The sequence below is a fragment of the Garra rufa genome, chromosome 2 (genome assembly GCF_049309525.1).
Source record: "Garra rufa chromosome 2, GarRuf1.0, whole genome shotgun sequence".
Classification (NCBI taxonomy): Eukaryota; Metazoa; Chordata; class Actinopteri; order Cypriniformes; family Cyprinidae; genus Garra; species Garra rufa.
Window position 1 is genome coordinate 45089532 of NC_133362.1, and position 17928 is coordinate 45107459.

General features: G+C 35.4%; 1 protein-coding gene across 1 annotated transcript in view; it reads right to left on the minus strand.

The window, feature by feature from the left end:
* The window catches only part of arfgef3 (ARFGEF family member 3), a 91600-nt gene that overhangs the window by 25713 nt on the left and 47959 nt on the right, over positions 1-17928 (minus strand). Inside the window, exons 16-28 of the mRNA XM_073834268.1 lie at positions 16531-16746; positions 13933-14043; positions 13223-13373; positions 11236-11535; positions 6435-6568; positions 5887-6032; positions 5573-5752; positions 4932-5073; positions 3185-3307; positions 2909-3012; positions 1556-1700; positions 1294-1422; positions 1014-1190 (exon numbers count right to left, since the gene is read on the minus strand). Coding sequence (XP_073690369.1) covers positions 1014-1190; positions 1294-1422; positions 1556-1700; positions 2909-3012; positions 3185-3307; positions 4932-5073; positions 5573-5752; positions 5887-6032; positions 6435-6568; positions 11236-11535; positions 13223-13373; positions 13933-14043; positions 16531-16746 — 2058 coding nt within the window. The remainder of the gene's footprint in view (positions 1-1013; positions 1191-1293; positions 1423-1555; positions 1701-2908; positions 3013-3184; positions 3308-4931; positions 5074-5572; positions 5753-5886; positions 6033-6434; positions 6569-11235; positions 11536-13222; positions 13374-13932; positions 14044-16530; positions 16747-17928) is intronic.

A 17928-nucleotide genomic window follows, 5' to 3' on the forward strand; every position in this document is an offset into this window, starting at 1 on the left:
GTTTTAGTTCTCATTTTAGTTAAATGATAATCGAATAACCAAATGCATAAACCGAATAAAGACTATTTGACAATTTTTTGCATAGTGTGATTAATAATATTATACATTATGTAAAATGTATTTGTATTTGTACACAGTAGTACTAGTTACAGTGTCTCTATTTAATGCTGTTTAAAATAAATAAATGTGACCCTGGACCACAAAACCAGTCGCTGGGGTATATTTGTAGCAATAGCCAAAAATACATTGCATGGGTCAAAATTTTTGATTTTTCTTTTATGCCAAAAATCATTGAGAAATTAAGTAAAGTTCATGTTCCATGAAGATTTTTTGTAAAATTCCTACTGTAAACATATCAAAATGTAATTTTTGATTTGTAATATGCATTGTTAAGAACCTAATTTGGACAACTTTAAAGGTGATTTTCTCAGTCTTTTTGATTTTTTTGCATCCTCAGATTTCTGATTTCAAATAGATGTATCTCAGCCAAATATTGTCATATCATAACAAACCATACATCAATAGAAAGCTTATTTAGTGAGCTTTCATATGATGTATAAATCTTTAACCTTTAACCTTATGACTGGTTTTGTGGTCCAGGGTCACAAATAATACAGCAACAATAATTATATGGTCTTAAAAAGGCAATGATTGTCTTCTGGACAACTGTCAGATCAGCAGTCTTCCCCATGATTGTGTAGCCTATTGAACCAAACTGAGAGACCATTTTAAAGGCTCAGGAAACCTTTGCAGGTCTTTTGAGTTGATTAGCTGATTGCCATATTCTAATTTGTTGAGATAGTGAATTGGTGGGTTTTTGTTAAATGTGAGCCAAATCATCACAATTAAAAGAAGCAAAGACTTAAACTACTTCAGTCTGTGTGCACTGAATTTATTTAATACACGAGTTTCACAATTTGAGTTGAATTACTGAAATAAATGAACTTTTCCACGACCTTCTAATTTATTGAGATGCACCTGTATGCACTGCATTTTTAATGTGTTAGTGTTACCTGAATGTATGAAGCTGTGAATATGTTCCACCACCAGTTCACAGGACAATCCGATAGCATGCTTGAAGTTTGCTGCAGCAATGTCCCAGTACGAGTGGTCACCATGGCTTCGTTGTAGCCATAGTGACATGACAGGAAGAAGAAGCTGGATGACAGAGAAAATGGCAAAGCCAGGCCCTATGGAGGAGGTAGACACAACGTAAAATGCCAAAGCTTTGTGGGTTTGCTTTTGTATCTACAGCAGTGTGATTGTGAGTAGTGTTAATCACAGGCATCTGACCTGGTAACTTGGTGACTTCACGCAGAAGTTCAAACAACAGCTCAAGCGTAGGTGGCTGATGCTGACGGGGACAGTTTGACACGGCTGCCGTCAGCTGCTCCAACAGAAGAATCCACACCTGTATTAGACCTGCAAACATGCAAAACTGATCACCACTGTCTGTGTACCAATAATCATTTTTTTTAAATCTCTAAACCTGTATTCCACCATGTTCTTTTAACCCATATATTTATTTGCCTCAAAAAATAAATCAATGTATCACCTGTGTCATCATCAAATTCTGCTAAAACACAGTCCATGCCATCCTCACTGCTCACAGACCTCTCCTGAGCTCTCATCGGGAGGCTGGCCAGCCGCGCTCCCAAGAAAACCGGCTTGGATGGCATCTTATAAATTTTGGCAAGCAGCTGCAAATGCAAAATAATACAAAAAAACCTCAAACTTAATTTTAGTATTTTTTTTTTTTCATTCGGAATTTTTTTTTTTTTTTTTAATCCAGAACCACATTATGAAAACATCTGAAAGTGTGTAAATCATGGTAACACTTTACAATAAGGTATCATTTGTTAACATTAGTTAATGTATTAACTAACATGAATGAACAATGAACAATACATTTATCACCAATGTTGGGGGTAACGCATTACAAGTAACGCAAGTTACGTAATAATATTACATTTTCCAAGTAACTAGTAAAGTAACGCATTACTTTTTAATTGATAAGAAAATATCTGATTAATTTTTCAAATAAGAAACGCCAGTTACTTTTTTCCCCTATTTATTAACAGCTCTACTGTCCCCATGTTCAGATAAATTGTGAGTAAGATGTTACTTTAGTTCTAGAATAAATGTGAACATGCATTGATTTATCTCACTCACTAAAAAAAACAGATACAGTATTCCTCAAAATGAATAAAAACAGTGAAATTTAAATATGACACAAACCAGCAATAATTAAATATGTTACATAATACAAATATCCTTTATGTATTTAATCCCATTTTATTAACCAATGTCTTTGCTGCCGACCTTCGATGATCCAATTCATCCATACTAATAAGTAAAAATTACTCAAGATAATCTAACATTTGTTTTCCTTTTTTTTTTTTACTGCTAAAGAGTTGACATTTTTTCTTCTGTGGTCTACTGTACAGACGTGAGTTTACTTTTCTCTAAGTCTGAGGCTTTTGGTGTGAAAAGGCTTTTACATTTGCAAAAACTAGAACTTTTTCATAATAAAAAACAAACAAGCAAGCCCTGTCCAAATTTAAAAAGTAACACAAAAGTAACGTAATGCATTACTTTCCATAAAAAATAACTAAGTAACGTAATTATTAAAAAGTTAATTTATTTTAAAAATAACTTTCTCCAACAATAGTTAATACAGTCATTATTTGTTCATGTTAGTTCACAGTGCATTAATTAATGTTAGCAAACACAACTTGTGATTTTAATAATGCATTAGTAAAAGCTGAAATTAACACCAACTAAGATTAATAAATGCTATAGAAGTATTGTTCATTCTTAGTTTATGTTAACTAATTTTAACTAATGAACCTTATTGTAAAGTGTTACCTTTATCATTTATGGACAGAAATCTGTTTATCTAACGCACCTGTGAACATTTCCTCAAATAGTCCAGGGCAGGCAGGCACAGATCTGTTGAGCTGTATCCACTAACGTGAACACAGTCCCCAATCTCCTTATAGTCCACTTCTCCTACAAATAATCACACAGCAAATATAAATTATTATATAGAGACAAAATGATAATCGGTTTGACTTCTATGGTCCCTTTTCACATTTCCAGAAGCAAAAGTCGTCATAGTTGAGTAAACATCTGTATGAAGACTACAATAAATATATTTTCCATTTTTAGAAGACCAGCTCACCTAAACCTTTCACAAACTTCATAAGGCACATAATGTAGTCAGTGGCTGCGTTGGCAAACACCTGAATGTTGTCTGTGTTAATGAAGGCTTCAAAGACATCAAACACAGGTGCCTGTGACTTCCCTGCATATACAAAGAAGAGTAAAAAATGTAAACAGAAATGCATTTCAGAGTGATACATGGTTGATTTTTCTCATTTGTAAAGAGAACAAACTAAATACACGGTTCATTTATCTAAAACAAAATAGTGTAGCTTTAAAAAAAATGCTTTAAACACTGTCTATATCTTCCATTTGTCAAACAAACACAGTCCCAACTGAAATGAGATAACTGTGTTCGAAGCTGGAACAAAACACACCTGTAACTGCCCATTCTATATTATTAAAGGGAACTAAGACACCTATGGCTTAATATAACGTAAATGATGACTCTTACTAAAATATGTAATTGAAAACCTATGAAAGATTTGTTATTTAAAAAACCCACATTGATTTATTCATATTTTAGACTATGAGGGACTGCCATTATTTCGATGACGTAAAATGATTGCACTTAGTGAGCTAACTTGTTGCTATTTTCAGTCAAAGGGCAACAAAAGAAGAGATGTAAGAAGCGACAGTTTCAGGTGTTCTCTACTACATATTTCGGTAAGAGACATCATTTAAGTTTTATTAAGCCACACAAGTCTTAAAATCCGGGGTTCCCTTCAAGCTGCTGTGTTGCTTGGCCATTGTAAGACTAAAATTACACTAATGAACACTATTACTTAATCGAATAATTATTCAACTAAAATCATAAATGAATGTAACTATTTGACAAAACAACAAGGGCCAAGAAGCTGCACTGGTCTCTTCATGTAGTCAACGGTGCTTTGGTAAATATCCAAAGAGTTTCGGCTTCACAGCCTTCTTCAGGACACCTTCAGGATATCCTGAAGAAGGCTGTGAAGCTGAAATGCATAGATCTACACTTTTAATTTTTTTTTTTTTTTTTTTTTTTATGATTTAGCCCAGTTAATTAAAGGCTTTTTACTATACAAATGTAACTATTTATTTGTTAGAGACTGGTGTCTTTTTAAATATATTACTTAATTTAAATATTCCATAGAAAATTGTTAAATATTTCATATTAAACAAATATTTGATCATAATGCTGTTATTGATGCTTATTGCTATGAAAGCAATAAACCACAAGAGACTGTGTGGTTAAATCCATATACAGTACAGACCAAAAGTTTGGACACACCTTCTCATTCAGGTGTGTCCAAACTTTTGGTCTGTACTGTAGATATGAATTCAACTGAAAAAACTTGTGAAAAATATCTTTCAGGTGGTCAAATAGCAAATAGCAAATAGTGGAGCTCTGCAGCCACCTACTGGTAAAAGTTTTTTGTAGTTTTTTTTTTTTTTTTTACTTTTAAAACTGGATTTTCCAAAAGATGGGCAAAAATCTTACACTAAACCATGTGAAATTATCCATGTTATCCCCATGAATTAAAGTTAGAAATGTGAATTTTACATAAAAAAGCAGTTTTTGTATAAAAACCCATTTTAAAAATATTTATTTAATTTCTATATATTTAAAAAATATCACTAACCCAGTGAAAACTACACAAAAGTAGAGTAAAAACTTTAATAAACAGAAAAATATACAGTACAGACCAAACATTTTTGGTGTGTACTGTATGATTTGCATTAATACATGCTATGTAAACATAATCAGAGAAAAAAATATTCTTTTTACAGACCCATAGAATATTCTCCTATTAGGTAATCCTTCATATCTGTTTTGTTTCCATGCACAGTTCGGAGAGCACTGAACAGCGGCCTCCAGCCAGACTGGATCTGAGCTGAACACATCTCCACCAGCTCTCCAATGGATGTTATCACCTGCACCAGAACAGACACTGCAATTAACTAACTATATATTTTACTACTAACAAAACATGTAGCACTGAGACAGGTTTGTTTGAACAAGTTTCAGAATATCACACTACACTGCTTTTCTTACTTAGATTTTTTGTCTTGTTTCCAGTCATAATATCTAAAAATTCTTAAATCGAGAAGGATTTTCTAGACAAGTAAAAATTATTTTCTTGTTTTCAGAAAAAAAAAAGTCAAAATTAAGTGAGTTTTTGCTTAAAACAAGCAAAATAATCTGCCAATAGGGTAAGCAAAAACATCAAACAGAAAACGAGATAATTTTTCTTACCCCATTTTAATTGTTTCAAAGCAAAAACACACCTAATTTTTACATTTTTTTTTCTAAAAACAAGAAAATAATTTTTACTCATCTAGAAAATCCTTCTTCATTTAAGAATTTTTAGATATTTTGGCTGGAAACAAGACAAAAAATCTAAGTAAGAAAAACATTTTTTGCAGTGCAGACCTGATCTTGGACATCTTCATCGCAGAGCTCCAGCTGCATGATGTGCTCAAAAGGCCTGAAGAGAGCTTCATTAAAATGAAAGTGTGGCAGCTCTGCCCAACTGCTCAGAACCTCCATAAGAACATCATGGATAAAGGAAACAGCCTTCTGGGATACATGTCGCTCTTTATGACAGGCTGCCTGTGGGAACAAGAAAAAAAATCTGTTAGAAGATTATATACAAGCTGTAATCTACAATATACAAAAAATCTGTCACTACTGTTTCATCGCCTTTAAGGATGTATTAGCCACATGAGGGGTTTGTCTGTTTATACCTCGACCAGGTGGGGTGCCACCACACTCCAGGCTCTCATCATGTGCAGCAGCGGTCTACTCTTGTTCTTCACGATGCGAAGCATGGCCTCTCCCAGACGGAAAAGGTGGAGGGCACTACGCTTATCCTGGGTTGACTTTGCCTCTCCTTTAATGAAAACCAAATGAGGTAAAGGAAACAAGATAAAGGCCTTTAAATTAAAACCCTTAAAATAGTCTAAATGTTTCAAGTGTCTGTGAAATAGAGGGCATAACCTTTATTTTAACCTAAATTTGGTTTACTGACTTCAGGATGTCAAACTAAATATATGTGAACATAATGTGAGCTGAATACTACTACAATAATGTTTTATTACTTTTATATGAGACTAGCAGCACTTTGTTCAAAAATGTTGGATTTGTCTGAATCCAGTTCTGAAAACCTTGACATTTTCTTCAAAAACATACAAATAAATACCATTAATATAAAATGAGGTAGCCTAAATTAAATGACCACCTATAAGGGAAAAAAGTGTTCTGTTGATGGAAAATGTCAATAGTCTTTGGGTACCTGGCATGGCTAAGGAATAGTCTCCTGTTTCTGTGACCGAATCAAAGAGTTGAGACTGTGAAGCTTTTCTGAGCTGATGCAGGAAACCCACAAGAGCCACTAGGTTGAGTTTACTCACTGCATCCTCGAACAGCCTGGAGGACATACATAACAACTGCATGTTAAAACATAAACAGACATGTATGAACAATAGTGACGGACAAATGGGTACGTCAACATTTGAAGTTAATCAAAGTTGCCTTAAGACGGGTATTGTTTTGGTTTTAGGACAACTTTGATAAAAGGTTTTGATCCAATTCAAATGTTGACTACTGCATACACTAATACACAACGAATAGTTCTAGTACTGATTACTGAATACTGGTTGCTCAATACAGGGATTAGAGCCATGTTAAAGGAGAAGCTCTCTTCCAGCACAAATATTTACAGTTAATTTACTCACCCCCTTGTCATTTAAGGTGTTGATTTTTTTTCTTACTTCAGTCGTAAAGAAATTATGTTTTTTGAGGAAAACATTTCAGGATTTTTCTCCATATAGTAGACTTCTATGGTGCCTGCAAGTTAGAACTTCCAAAATGCAGTTGAAATGCAGCTTCAAAGGGCTCTAAACGATCCCAGCAGAGGTAGAAGGGTTTTATATAGCGAAACGATCTTTTTTTTTTTTAATTACCATTTATATAATTTTTAACCTCAAATGCTCATCTTGTCTAGCTCTGCGTGTACTCTTGTGTATTTTGGTTCATGACAGTTAGGGTAGGTCAAAAAACTCCCATCTCATTTTCTTTAACTTCAAAATCGTCCTACATCACCGTTTCATCTTTTTTTTGTAAAGGGCATTTGATCTTCTTTGCACATTCACTTTTGTAAACACTGGGTAGGTACTCCTGCAGCGATGTAGGACGATTTTAAAATTGGAGGAGAACATGAGATGGTAGTTTTTTCGACATACCCTAACTGTCTTGAACCGGAATACACAGAGTATATGCAGAGCTAGACAAAAAGAGCATTTGAGGTTGAAAAGTATATAAATTGTCAAAAATTTTTTTGAAAATAACCAACCATTTGTCTAGATAAGACCCTTCTTCCTTGGCTGGGATCGTTTAGAGCCCTATGAAGCTGCATTTAAACTGCATTTTTGAAGTTCAAACTTGGGGGCACCATGGAAGTACACTATATGGAGACTATATTATTTGTAAATTTTTGTTCTGGAAGTGAACTTCTCCTTTAAGATTGATTATAAATACAAGCCACATTGATCACATCAAAATAAGTTATTAAGGGTTCTGACTTGTTTTTCACTTTTATGTCAAACTAAATTTACAGTGTACATGAATTTTATGAGAAAGTAAAACTTGCTTGGCTTCTAACATGGATGAACTGTTCACTCTAGAAACCACAGATTGATTATGTTTCTGCCTGATGGGGCTCACCCATTTTTTATTTATTTTTTAATTGGAAACTTGCAAATACGTTATCAGCTAAATTTGGTTGAGCAAATGATAACTGGTATACTTAATTAAAATTGGTGTTAGTGTACAGTCCTGGGGTGCGTTTCCCGAAAGCAACTAAGGTCGCAAGTTCCGTCATCATAAATAGAGTTCAATGGAACTTACGACCATAGTTAGTTAATGATGATTTTGGGTCGTTTTGCGTTTTTCTTATAATAAAGTTAACAATGGCTGCATATCATGTTATTTATTATATGTCAGAGCTGTTGAAACCAAAGTTTCTTTAGTCTTTTTACCTAATGTTGAAAACATCACAGATTCACAGAAGCATGAACTGAATGAAGGTCAGTATCATAAATAATGATGAGTCTAATTTGACATGGCATTTTTCAAGATTATTGGTTGATTTTGAAAACAGAACAAACAAAACTCCATTAACTAGCCACTCTAAAGAGGCATTTGTGCGTGTGTTACGACCCACAGGGACACGATGTGAGACCTCAGAGATGTTCCCGAGTCTCAGTTTATTTTTGATTAGTTAAAGTTAATGGAGAATATCTTGTGTTGTGCTCAGTCATTCAGCCCCCATGGGATCGGCGACTGCTAGAAACATCTGTCAGCAGCCGTTTTATTGTCCAGCACAGAGTCCCATCGCTGACATAACAAAGATTAACTGTTCACTCGAAAGAGGTAAACAAATGGTTTCTCTATAGGGTTTACCCCTCACTGAGATACTCAACATCCTACAGTATATTTCTTAATCCTACTTTAAAGGCTTTGTGCAAATGATTTAATTACAGACTTTACAATGTAACTTGCATATAAATAGGAAGTGTTCTATTCCGTAGGTGTTGATGACCTTGCTGTCCCTCTTAAGATCATGTTCTAACATTAAAGGGATAGTTCAGCCAAAAATGAAAAGTCTGTCATTAATTACTCCTGTGCTTGAAAACAGGCTACAGTGCATCCGGGTTCTATGTCAGAACATCAGCTCCTGCGTCAGCAGCACCACACGCATGCATCGTTGTACTTCCTACGTGACCTTTCCAATGTGACTATGTAATACGTGAAGTCGGGCTAGTGCAAGACAAGCATTTGTGGTTAAAATGTATATAAATTTAAACTTGTTTAAAACAAAATGACAGATGAAGTGACAAAGAAATGATCAGTCTATATTTTTAATGGTAGGTATTTAAAAGAGAAAATCCAGAAAAATGCATATAAAAAAAGTTATAACATGATTTGCATTTTAATGAGAGAAATAAGTATTTGATCCCCTATCAATCAGCAAGATTTCTGGCTCCCAGGTGTCTTTTTTTCAGATAACAAACTGAGATTAGTCCTAATCTCAGTTTGTTACCTGTATAAAAGACACCTGTCCACAGAAGCAATCAATCAGATTCCAAACTCTCCACCATGGCCAAGACCAAAGAGCTGTCCAAGGAAGTTAGGAACAAGATTGTAGACCTACACAAGGCTGGAATGGGCTACAAGACCATCGCCAAGCAGCTTGGTGAGAAGGTGACAACAGTTGGTGTGATTATTCGCAAATGAAAGAAACACAAAATAACTGTCAATCCCCCTCGGTCTGGGGCTCACCTTGTGCAAGATCTCACCTCGTGGAGTTTCAATGATCATGAGAACGGTGAGGAATCAGCCCAGAACTACATGGGAGGATCTTGTCAAGGCAGCTGGGATCATAGTCACCTAGAAAACAATTGGTAACACACTACGCCGTAAAGGACTGAAATCCTGCAGCACCCGCAAAGTGCCCCTGCTCAAGAAAGTGCATGTACAGGCCCGTCTGAAATTTGCCAATGAACTGAATGATTTAGTGGAGAACTGGGTGAAAGTGTTGTGGTCAGATGAGACCAAAATCAAGCTCTTTGGCATCAACTCAAGTCGCCATGTTTGGAGGACAAGGAATGCTGCCTATGACCCCAAGAACACCATCCCCACGGTCAAACATGGAGGTGGAAACATTATGCTTTGGGGGTGTTTTTATGCTAAGGGAGCCAATTTTGGGTGAAAACCTTCTTTCCTAAGCCAGGGCATAGAAAATGGGTCGTGGATGGGTATTCCAGCATGACAATGACCCAAAACACACGACCAAAGCAACAAAGGAGTGGCTCAGGAAGAAGCTCATTAAGGTCCTAGAGTGGCCTAGCCAGTCTTCAGACCTTAATACCATAAAAAAACTGTGGAGGTAGCTGAAGATTTGAGTTGCCAAACGTCAGCCCCAAAACCTTAATGACTTGGAGAGGATCTGCAAAGAGGAGTGGGACAAAATCCCTCCTGAGGTGTGTGCAAACCTAGTGGCCAGCTACAAGAAATGTCTGACCTCTGTGATTGGTAACAAGGGTTTTTCCACCAAGTACTAAGTCATGTTTTGCAAAGGGATCAAATACTTATTTCACTCATTAAAACGCAAATCAATTTATAACTTTGTTTTAAAATGCGTTTTTCTGTTTTTTTTTTTCTCTGTCTCTCACTGATGATTAAAATTATAGACTGATCATTTTTTTTGTCAGTGGGCAAACGTACAAAATCAGCAGGGGATCAAATAATTTTTTCCTTCATTGTACATAAGAACCTAATCCCTCGGCTGGGATTGTGTGATGCCCTTTGAAGCTGCATTGAAACTGCAATTCAGACCTTTAACCCGATGGGTCCCATTGAAGTCCACTATATGGAGAAATTTTGGAATGTTTTCCTCAAAAACCTTAATTTTGACTGAAGAAAGAAAGACATGTACATCTTCGATGACATGGGGGTGAGTCAATTATCAGGAATTTTTTATTCTGGAAGTGAACTAATCCTTAAAGGACAGGACTGATATAAATCACATTCGAAAAAAAACTAAATAACATTAAATAACTACATTTTTATTTTTCTTTATTCATTTTAAAAGAAGATGCTATTTTACTTGCCCTAACAGAGAGCACTGGATGGATAAAAAAAAAAAGCCTACCAAATTATTGTCTTACAGGTCCCCCTAGTGGCAATTTTCAACATAACTCTGGTTAGAAGCCAAATGTTTCAAAGGTATTTGAAGTTTTGTTTGCTAAAAAAAAAACAGAATTAAAGGGATAATTCACCCAAAAAAATAAAATTTTTGATTTTTTTGGGTGAACTATCCCTTTAATGCTTATTACTTTCAGGTAGACACAAATTCTGGTTACACCCAGACTAAACTCATTTTAGTCATAGTAACCCATAAAACAAAATACGAATTACAACTGAATTCCTAATCAACATCATTAGAAATCATTCCTCTTAAATGAAAAACATATTGAAAAATAAAGCTGGGAAGATGCAGACAATAAAAAAAATATCTTTTATAAGCGTGGTACCTGTCGGCTTGTGTGGAAAGCGTGCAAACTGCTTTGGCAGCACTGGTGCCTGTGAGCAGACTGCCTCCCCGAAGGTCAAACCCTTTACCACGACTGCTTTCTCTCAAGAGTTCCTGGATGGAAAGCGGCTGGATAACTGGATGGCTGAGTCCCAGTTCAAGCTCTGGACTGGCCTCTCCGCTCAACTCCAGCTCCAGATCCACTGCCACAGCCTGCTGAGCTTGTGTGATGGCGATGGGAGGCTGGGATCCACCATCACTGAAGTGTGTGTGTTCCAGTGAACTCACATACTCAATCACTCTGAGGAATATTACAACTCAGTGTGGGTATTTGTTTTTGAAAAATAAAAATAAAAATAAAATTATGTTTATACGTTTAAGCATTTAAACATTTAAATGTAAATGTTTGAACATGTTAAGGGGAAACCTGGAGGCAAACACTGTTTTTTCATGCACCTATCAATTTTGAGATTTTGGGCTTTTTGGTTTTTCATAAAGTGTTTTTTCAGACTAGTGGAAAGAAAACATCCAAAAAACACAGTTAAGTGTTTCTTTTATATCACTTTAACTATTTATGTTAGGGATGCACCGAATATTAGGCCACCGAAAATTTTTATCACCGAAACAACACGGCCGAAACAGTATGTTGACGCAAACAGAAACCGCGGGCCGCACGTGCTTGTCTGAAGCAACATATTTCAGTATATCTGAGAAAGACCCACGGATAGCGATTTGCAAAACTTATAATGCCGAAATTTCAAGAGGAAGTGAGTCTACAGTCGTGCGTGCAGTGATGAGATAGCGCTATCCATTTAATACATATGAGCGCTGCACGTTTCATAGGCATTGTCATTGCGCTGCTTTGTGTACCATTCTGATAGCGCCTCCTGCTGGAAGAGAAATATATGTATATGTTATTTAAGTAATATAATACTTGATTGATAATAATTGTTTAAATTAATATAATTGATTTATTCTTTGAAACTTTAATATTAATTTATGCAATTGCAATGCCTTGATTTTAGTAAGATTAGTACACAGTCATAAATGCAATGCTACTAATAATTGGCATAATTCTTTCGGTGTTTCGGTTTTCGGCCTTGGTTTCCTCTTTTTCGGTTTCGGCCAAGAATTTTCATTTCGGTGCATCCCTAATTTATGTCAATAGATTTGAATTACAATGCATATTTTAAGAGCCATTTTTTCTCCTACACTGAGCCATTAATCTCCACTTCAGTAGCATTACACACCAATCTTTAAATTTTTATTCCTGTCCATATTCTGAAGGTTTTTACAGAGGGATTTGTTCATATATAATTTTATTCATTTTATTCCCCCAAAAAATGGTAAAAAATATAGTGTTTCCTGTCTGTTCTAAGTTTTTTTCTGAATTATGGCGTGACGAAATGAGATACCCAAAATTCCCTCTGTAAAAACTTTTGCAAATTAGCGCATTTTCCTTGTTTGCATATTTGAACCTAACATTTTAGAAAAATTGTAATACAATTTTTTTTTGAGCAAATTATCAATGTAATCAATCAACTGGGTAAGTAAGGTGATAACTATTAGTTATTTTTTTTACCCTATTCACCTGCAGTGTTTCGCCTTACATTTAACACTACTAATGGAAATGTAATATTTAATTTTATTAAATATGTAGAATGTAATTTTATACAACATATAGAAAAGGAAGTTTCCAGCTCTGCACAAAGTGTTGAAATTGCCATGCCTTTTAAAAACATTTTTTGTCATGTAAAATCATGTAAATTGTTAGCATCATTAAAAATTGTTAAAAGTATCATTAATGAGAAGAATTAAATGCACCACTAGATTTTGAACAGTAAATTTGTATATTTAAAAAGTCAAAATTTTATCTTTTTCTATTTTCATCTAGTGACAATCCTAAAATAATTTTTTTACTTTACTAAAAATTTGACAGTATGATCAAATCATATTTCCCAAAGAATGAACATAGGTGAGTGTTGTACCTGAAGACGTGAGGCCAGCAGTCATGGTTATGGCTGCCCATTTCCAGCCCCACATTGAGTATAGCGTCCATGCAGAGCACATGGGCCGTGTGCAGCCTCACGCCCTGACAGCGGCCCATCTGCTCTAGTTTCTGTTCAACACGCTGCTTAACTACAACACAGAAACATTCAAGTTCAACTAAGGTGATTAAATGAAGTACAGTAGGGTCTGAACTGATGAGCTGAAGCTAGTAAGTTGAAAGTTTTACTACAGTTTTAAAACTTTTTTAACTCACCTATTTATCTAATCAATAACAAATGCAAATAGTTGATCACCATATATCAGGAACCATATATCAACATATGCCACCAATATTTTGTTAAAGTAAACAATATGTTGGGCCTGGGATATTCTCATTATACCACTACTGATGTTATGAGAACTTGTAAAGGAACTTGAATAGAAGTAATACAAATTTGTTTAGATCAAAACGATTGTTTTTGCTTTCCTTTCCCATTAATGCTTTTGTGAGTGCTGATGTACTCTCTGCAACAGCAGCTCTATGCAGGTATGAATACTGGCATTAAAATTTGTTCTGACACCAATTTATGCTGACATTTAAAAGTGTGTAAAATATGCTGCATGGTTTCTGTCAGAGGACAGTAATGGTATCAGTGCATCCCTACACAGGATTAAATCCAGTGATTCAAAGTGAAATATGTGTGAATACCTTGGGCAATGGCATCTCCAGTCTCCCCCAATTCCTTCTCCTCTTTCTCCTCCTGAACACATGATGCTGCTGCCATCTGGGCAAGCGCTGAGGCACAGTTGGCTGCCACACCTAAGTGACCCAGCAGACACACCATTTCCATTAGTGTCCCATCCTCCACTATCACAGAGTGTATGCAAAAGTTTAAAGTGCCCCTATTATAGTTTAAAGTGCCCCTATTATATCAAGAAAGATCTCCTACCCTAAACGGCCACCGGCACAAGGCCATGGGAACCAGATGAGTCCTCCCCAATTTGACTTTGTTGCAATATGGAACTCTTGCATTATTATTGACATTTTATTTTATTATTTTAATACTGTAAGGTTGCTTTGACACAACTTGTATTGTAAAAAGCGCTGTATAAATAATCTTGCATATTATAGATTATGAAAGGTTCATATTTTGGTTGTTGGGAGTCAAAAACACTTTCATTGTCTTATTATATTCATTTATTTTTACTTTATTTGCTGAACGAATCCCAAACGATTCGCTTCAACAATACATTTTTCCAAACCCCTCCTTTGCTTGACGCTAATAGTCAGTGATTGGTCCTATGACCCAGTCTGTTGTGATTGGTCTACTGCGTGCAGTGCATGTTGGAAACAGAACACTAATCACCATTAAACACCAAAACAGCCATAGTATATGCGTTAGCTCAATGCAGAAACGTATTGATAAAGCACTGCAGTTTGTACACCAATGATTGCTTTATTCTATCATAACTCCAAGTAATAGCAACGACAGTTGTGATGCTAACAGATGTTGCTGTTAGCTGGTTAGCCAGAGACCTACAAGCTGCGCGGAGCGAACACAACACACACAACTAAATATGTATTTTGCATGCTACAGAGTACATGAGAGCAACCATTTTTGAAGGATTACTCCACTTTCAGAATAACAATTTCCTGATGAATTACTCACCCCCATGTCATCCAAGATAATCTTTCTTTCTTTAGTTGCAAAGAAATTAAGTTTTTTGAGAAAAACATTCCAGGATTTTTCTCCATATAGTGGACTGTAATGGTGCTCAATGGATTGAAGGTTAAAATGCAGTTCCAATGCAGCTTCAAAGGGCTCTTAACGATTCCAGTCGAGGAATAAGGATCTTATCTCGCAAAACTATGTCATTTTTTAAATATGAATATTTGTACACTTTTTAACCACAAACGCTCGTTTTACCTTTACGAAAAAAAGTTTATTCAAGTGTGCTATAAGTATACTTCTTTTAAACATAAAATAGGACAGTATACTTTTAGTATACTTTTTATGTACTTCTCAGAAATGTGCTTTATATACTTCTCAGAAATGTACTTAAAATGACATTTAGGTATACCTGACTTAAAAAAAAAGTCTCAGTATATTTGAGCTATACTTCTGTGCTCTGAGAATCTGTTTTCATTGTTATATGCTAGGGACAATTTTGCACATCTTTTGTACAGAAGAAAACACAAGTTGAAGAAAAAAACGGTTCCACATGTAATCTAACACAATCGTCAGACATTAAACTGCATCAAAACCGCAGAAATGTGAAACTGTGTAACGGTTTGGAATAAAATGTCGACCCAAGAAAAGGTAATGATGACCGTCAAGCTTTGTGGCGTTGATCAACTCCATCTATGTTTTGATTATCATGAACAGTCTTTTTTTAGCTTTTTGTTAAAAATGTTGTTTTTTTATTTATGAAGCTTACCCACAAGCAAATGTTTAAAAAAAAGAATGCATGAAGCTAGAATAAAATGTTTTTGTTTACAAACAAATACCCTCTTCTTTCTTTTGATGTTTTGTGTGTTCAGATATCCATATAACAAAATATATACAAATGAATACCTAAATAGGGACATAGTAGTATACTTAAAGTATGATATAAAGTTCACTGAAAGAAAACTTACGAGTATACTTACAGTATAAAACTACTAAACAAGTTTTCTGAGACTATACTTCAAAGTGTACTCAAATGCATAAAAAAGTATTTAATTAGTAAACTATCAGTATACTTATATGTTTACTTTTAGTATACTTGCAGTACAAACTGAAAACATAGATGTAAACTAGTTGGGTACTCAAAGTTTACTACTGTTATACTTAAAGTATACTACTAGTACACTGATATTTGTATACTTACTCCATAAAATATACTTGAACTTTACTTAAATATACTTAATAAAATAAACTTGAAGTATACTTCATTTTAGTAAGGGTATCTAGCTCTGCGAAGCTTACTCAGTGCACTCTGGTTCAAGACAGTTAGGGTATGTCGAAAAAACTCCCATCTCATTTTCTTCTCCAACTCCCAACTCCTACATTGCTGTTTTACCTGTTTTTGTAAAGGGTGTTTGCTCCTTGCAAGTTTACTTTGTAAACACTGGGTCGGTACTTCTGCGACTTCGGCTTTTGAGAGACAGTAACTTTATACACGGTGCACTTTCAGATTTAAAACTTAGCAAGATGTTTTCATTTACTTAGAGCTGTGTTAGACACTGCATGAAAGGTAATTTTCAAAAATCCATAATAGGGCCACTTTAATGTGTGAGGGTGAAATGAATGATGTGTGATATTACCCAGAGCACAACTTAGTGCTGCAGCTTTGCGTAGACCATCCAGGCTGAGGCAGATGGTATCTCTCTCCCTCTGAGTCTGCTCTTTAACTCCCTCTGCACCGAGAATAAATGCGAGGCCCCTAGAGCTCCCTGCCATGCGCCCTGTGAGTGGTGTGGACAGCGTGTCGATCAGGTTCTTCCAGCAGCCAGTCAGGATATAGCGGGCAAATACCACACCTGTCAAGAACAAGGCCACACTGAGAGAATGACAGCTTGACCTAGGGGTTGTCAATGGTTGTTTATCTGACACAAGTTCCCCAAATATTCAGATTCTCACAAACTATACAAGACATTTCCCTTTGTCCCCCTTCATGGTCAGAGAACAACATGCTAGATTCCAATCGACTATTCGATTTTTGAAAAACCCTCCTGTTACCCTAAAATCCGCTAACACCTTTTTCCACTGGGGTCAATTTGACCCCAGCAATTTAAAACCTCCAGAATATGATTTTTTTTTTTTTTTTTGCTAAAAGGTTAGTGTCAGGTAATTGATGTCTTTGTTGACTACTTAACAACACTCTGAAATACACCCCCCCACTTTCACTGTCACCTGTGACAAAATCTGACTGACAGAAAACCTTTGCTTAGAGGCCATTTTCAATTGAGAGAGCTTAAAGTGACAGCCCACAGAGCACAAAGAGAAATAGATTAGAAAGCTTCTGTGCAAGCTTTTATAGCTACCCTGTATACCATGTGAATTATGTTTTCTCCTCCCACAAAAAAAAACACAGGAAATATCAAAGTTCTCGTGAGAATTAGGATTCCCCCTACCCCCATGTCATGTGAACTGTCAGTGGTTCTCGCAATACTACAGGTATGGTTGTGTTATTTTTTAATTTTTTTATTATACTTAACATGTAAAATTATAGTGCATATTATAAAATCATAGCATGTTATAGTGACCTCAATATCACCCAAAACAAATGTGTGTAAATGTTTTATATTTTATACAGCTAAAAGACCCTGGGGTCAAATTGACCCCAAAGAACACCGATGTGACAAAATGTGTACAGGGCATTGAAAAAATAATATCATGTTAATTTTATGTTTACCAAGTTTTCCCCATTAAATTAGGAAAAGTCATTCAATCTGAAGCAAAAAAAGTCAATTATATGTATATAGGTTAAACATTGAATTGGGTCAAATTGACCCCAAAGATAACAGGAGGGTTAATTTTGCCCGCGTCGAGTAACCGGCAAAATACCAGAAGTGGAGCATTTCACAGACAAAATGCAGTGTTTTCCAAGTGTTTACACTTTTTGATGTTCGCATATTCATTAAATTACTGTGGCTATAGCATTTCTGTGGTAAAGATATGGCCATATATTAAATATATATTAAAATATATATTATGGCATA